Genomic DNA, 4,890 nt, shown 5'->3' on the forward strand with positions numbered 1-4,890 from the left:
GCCACAAAAGTTGATCATTTGCTTTTAAAAGAGTTATTTGCTATAATAGCTTGTTGCTCCATCAATCGAGTAATCAATGACCAAAGAACTGACTATATAAGAAACCAAGGCAGTTTAATCTCAGTCTCTTGCAGTAATCATTGAAATCCTTTTATCATTTATTCAGCCACAAATGCTTTAGCATTATTATCTTCAACATATATTTGTTTAAAGTTTAGAACTGCGTCTCCCACGCTTTTTGTAATATATTTAGCAAAATCCTTCTTTTTTGTTGACAAAAGCTGATCTAAGCAGAAGCTGCAATTTAATAACTTAAAGTATCGGTTATTCAAAGGAAGGGTTTCTGCTGTACTATACAGAATCTCGGCACGCCATCTAATCTCTGGTGACTCTCATCTCAGATTCAGTGAACTGGTTTGGGTTGCAACTCCACATTATCCCTCCCAAGCCATTACTATCATAGACTCTATTCAGTATTACAAAAAGGCAGGAATTGTACCACCAGCCACCTACAATGCAGTCACAATGAAATACACTGAAATATGATACATGTATAGCTTAAAATGGTTGAATGAAAACTATGATTGGAATAAGATAAATATTTGATACGTTTACCGTCACGTTCTTTTTTACTGCATTAAACTTGTGGTCTATGTCAACATTTTTAGTATCATCCATGACACTCAAAATATTATTATTGCACTTTTGCTGTCTAAGTTCATACTCTAAATACACATAGAGAATTGTACACTTAAAATTAAAAAGGAGAAAAGTCAATATCGGGTTCTATTGAATTTGTTGAAAAGTTGCAGGAATTTGATAAAGTTTGCACACAATAAAGATTTATGGCCAAACAAAGAATACACAAATGTCAAATAATTATTTGTGAGTCCAACTAGCAGTTGTGTGATTGTAAAATAAGTTACTGAAAGTTTTTGCTGTGTATAATGATGACATTCTACTAGAGCAAACACTTTCTGCACAAATTTCTGCACAAATTTTTGCAAACACTACTAGATAAATAAGAATTATAAACATGCTAGTACAGAAATGTAAACAGCATCAACTTATTAAAGATATTGTTGACAGACATAGGGTTTTGTGGCCAGCTAGATAACTTGATATAATTTACCTCCTTGGCCATAACTTATGACATGATTTGGCTCAATAAGGCATGCACTGCTCTCTATTTTTTTCAAAGAAAACTTGCCGAAGAGACCACAAATGCTGTCGGGAGTAGATCTGTGCTGAATAATTAACGCTGCAAAAATTGTTCTACCTCGAAGCTTTATTCATCAGTTTTTAAACAGCAAAAACTCTGTCAGTCAGCTTCTGGGCTTTAACTGATTGACCAATATTTGCTTTTTTGATATGAAAAGAAAACTTGAGCGCAGAGGAATAAGTTAGTAGAAAAGATTTATCCATGCACAGCCTTGAATGGAGTAAAGCGCAGCATTGGCTATTTGTATTTTCAATACATTTCAGTGGAGTTTAATTACAAACTTTTTATTAGGTTTTTCTAAATTTGCAAGCAGAAATGGTGTTGAAGAACTATCAAAAGATATTTTTTAGGAAGAACACCAAGTTCTAAAAGACAATAGTAAAAGAGATTTCGAAGAAGTGATAAAACTAGCTGAAACTAACAGACCTTTATATTCTTGAGCGCAGTTGTCAGCATTATGGTCTTGATCATGATCAGGAGTGCTGAACTTCATCCCATTATGGTAGTCCAGACAAAAGGCACCTAAACTTCCATGATAGCCATCATTACTAATCTGTTAGTAAAGCGATGTGTAATTTGTATAATAAACAATACAATTAATGTATTACAACTCTCTGTTTTGCTATTGAGTTATGGAGACAACCCAACAAACTCTTTTAGGTTAACATTATTATTTACCTGTTTATATAGAAAAATGCAAGTTTTCTCCGGAAATAAATTAAATGACACATTGAAAGTTTTTGCTTTTCCTTCCAGGCCTCTATTCCCCGGTTGTAATGTGGGGGTGCAAATGCTAGGCGACTAGTTATGAACACTTGGGGGTTTGGGATGCAGTGTGAGCCACCAATGATGTTTGGGGCACTGCTTCAAAGCTCTGGACCTTTGAAGCATCAACAACCCTCAAAGTATGCACAAATGCAATCAATTGTAAGCATCAAAATATACATAAACATATTGTGTATGGCTCATGGTAGGTAAAACTTTTTCTTCGTTCAACGAACGATATACGACTCATGCATGACACAACAGATTTCTGCAAAGGACGTTGACAGAACAAAAGCTATTACTTATATATCACAATAGCTCTTGTTCTGTCAATGTGTTCATGGCAGAAATCTTTCACAACTGGTTTTTCATCTATTTTAACATCTTTATATATGTGTAATATTAACAATTATTTAGACGAGCCTGCCCCATATGGCTCCTCATCGATGTTTTGACTTGCTTCAATGCAGAAAAGGATCTCTCACTCACTGCAGTAGTGGCAGACAAAACCAACACTAGATTAGTGAGCCTCTTCATTTCATTGCTAGTAGCGCTAGAGCACGCTAGAGCACGCTAGAGCGCACGAGAGCGCACTAGAGCGCTAGTAAATGGTAGTTCAAAATTCCAAGTGAATCAGCTTGGACTGCAATTCTTAGTACTCAGCCACCGACAATAACTAAAAAGTTGGGGTGGCTTAGCCGCCCAGCTGTCTCAGGGAATCTGGGCCTGTCTCCTTCAAATTTTAACAGTAAACCCAAACCGGTTTTAGTTGACCAACACATTCAAAATATACAATATGTGTAGTATTTAAGTTATTATAGTGATCATAGATGCTTTTTAATTTGTGTGTTTCTATCAGATAACATTTTACCAAATGCTTTAATCTACTTTTATAAAAATCATAAAATCAGCTAAAATTTTTGAATATATAATAAAAGAGTTCTTCAATATCTTGCATTATTAACTCCAAATTGCCTGGAGATTTTGCGCAAATCACAATTGGCCAAACATTTAACGTTTAGGTTTACAGAGGTTCCTTACTTACAAACATATCAACCTTTTTATAGCAGTAGTCATACTTGTGAATACCTTTCCAAAAACATTTGTTCAGTGGTTGCAATAAACGAGTGTAATATGAAACCTACAAGAGAAGACTTTAATGCAATAACTACTTTCATGAATAACTTTTGAGGCCAATATGTTAGTGCAGCTTCTAGCAGAATGAAATAATGCACTCATATAGAAATAATGAAGCAATGAGTTTGAAGATGTCTGATTATTAAGATATGCATCGGCCAGTTCCATGTTCTTCTGTAACATTCATCTTGTTTAAAGTCGCTGCTGAAACTCTACACAAATTATATTACCTAGAACAGTAACATACTTACTTTTAGCCTGTAACCATCTGATGAGTCATTTATATAAAAACTCTGCCAGATTCCTGACTCTGCAGCTCCGTTAGCAGCTTTGAGAATAATGGAAAGTTTTGTGTTTGCACTGGTCAAGGCATGAATTTTTTCTAAACCTGCAAAAAAGTTATTCACGAATAATTTAAAAATATATTACAAAACAAGAGGGGAAGTTTTTGCTATAATTGAACTCCTCTGTTATCAATTATAAGCTCATTTGGAATTTAAACAAGTCGGCAATTTAATGACAGCGTCACTGATACATTGTTGTCTACAAGGAATTTTAGATAGTTGGTAATATAATAAATATCTAAGTTATAAAGCAATGCTAAAACATCTTCAACTGGTTGTGACTGACTTAGCAAGTAAATAAGGTAACAATTAGGCAATTGAAAATTACTGAAAAGATTTAGCTTTCATATAGTTGAAACGTAATAAATTTTTAATATACACTTTTTTTTATATTTCTGACAATTTATATATAGTTTAGACGCAGTTGTTGTATCGTGGCCGCTGATTTAAACAAGTTTATAAACATTTTTCTACACCAGTTCATACATTTTTTTCTTGCAAATGAGATTAAATAAACCAATTTTCTCTGATATTCATCACAAAAGTTTCCACAGAATTGCTATAACATACAATTAAAAATAATTCACAATTTAAAATATGTAATCTAGTACAACAATGATTAAATATTATTATCTAGGATTATAAAATATATAACCATAGTTACCCTGCCTAACAGAGATTTTGGTGTAAATTGAAAGGCATTGTAAGCTTTGATCTAGATTGCTCTTTCAACTTACCTAACCAATATTCTCCATCTATATCACCAAATCCTGTTTGGTAATCTGTCCAATTTCTCAAAAAGTCAACATATCCATTGAATCTTTTCTGCAATACGGTCCAGCCATGGCTATCAATAAATTCGCACCAGACAGGAAAGTGTTCACCAGCCATACGAGAAGGGTTGATTTGATAAACTCCAGAAAGTCTGTTTCCTTGGTCATACAGCTCTTGGCAATCTGAATTGCAAAACAAAACTAATAGGCTGGTTTTTCGGCTTAATTACAATCAAGCCATATAACTATTTTCACCAAAAACTTTGAGATCTAATGTTACCGTAAACACTAGATAAAAACTCTGGGTTGGCTTTTCCAAATGTTTTAAGCATCTATTTGGTGATATAATATATTTTCAGGCTTATTTAATTAACAATTATTTTTGATGTAGATACCAAAATTATAAAGAGAACTGAAAAGTCTACAATAGAGTCAAAAGCCTACCAAGTCTACATGACCCCGAAATGTGACTCATTTATTTAATGCTCAAATGCAAATAAAATCCTCAACTTGATAAACTTTGTAATACATTACTCAATTGTGTTATCTGTTTATCTCAAACATATACAGTAAATAAATAAGACACTTTTTTTTAATTTTTCGCATTGCAAAAATGCAAAATTCTATTTCAGTAGACGATTCTTAGATT

General features: G+C 33.3%; 1 protein-coding gene across 1 annotated transcript; it reads right to left on the bottom strand.

Annotated features, from left to right (window-relative positions):
• Nucleotides 1–375: 375 nt before the first annotated feature.
• LOC137397151 (angiopoietin-related protein 1-like) lies at nt 376–4,573 on the bottom strand. Its single transcript, XM_068083440.1, has 5 exons — nt 4,522–4,573; nt 4,206–4,424; nt 3,376–3,512; nt 1,649–1,775; nt 376–509 (listed from the first exon to the last, which is right to left on the bottom strand). The coding sequence occupies exons 1-5, from the start codon at nt 4,571–4,573 to the stop codon at nt 376–378; spliced, it is 669 nt and encodes a 222-aa protein (XP_067939541.1).
• Between the last annotated feature and the right edge of the window lie 317 nt (nt 4,574–4,890).

The sequence above is a fragment of the Watersipora subatra genome, chromosome 5 (genome assembly GCF_963576615.1).
Source record: "Watersipora subatra chromosome 5, tzWatSuba1.1, whole genome shotgun sequence".
NCBI classification, from domain to species: Eukaryota; Metazoa; Bryozoa; class Gymnolaemata; order Cheilostomatida; family Watersiporidae; genus Watersipora; species Watersipora subatra.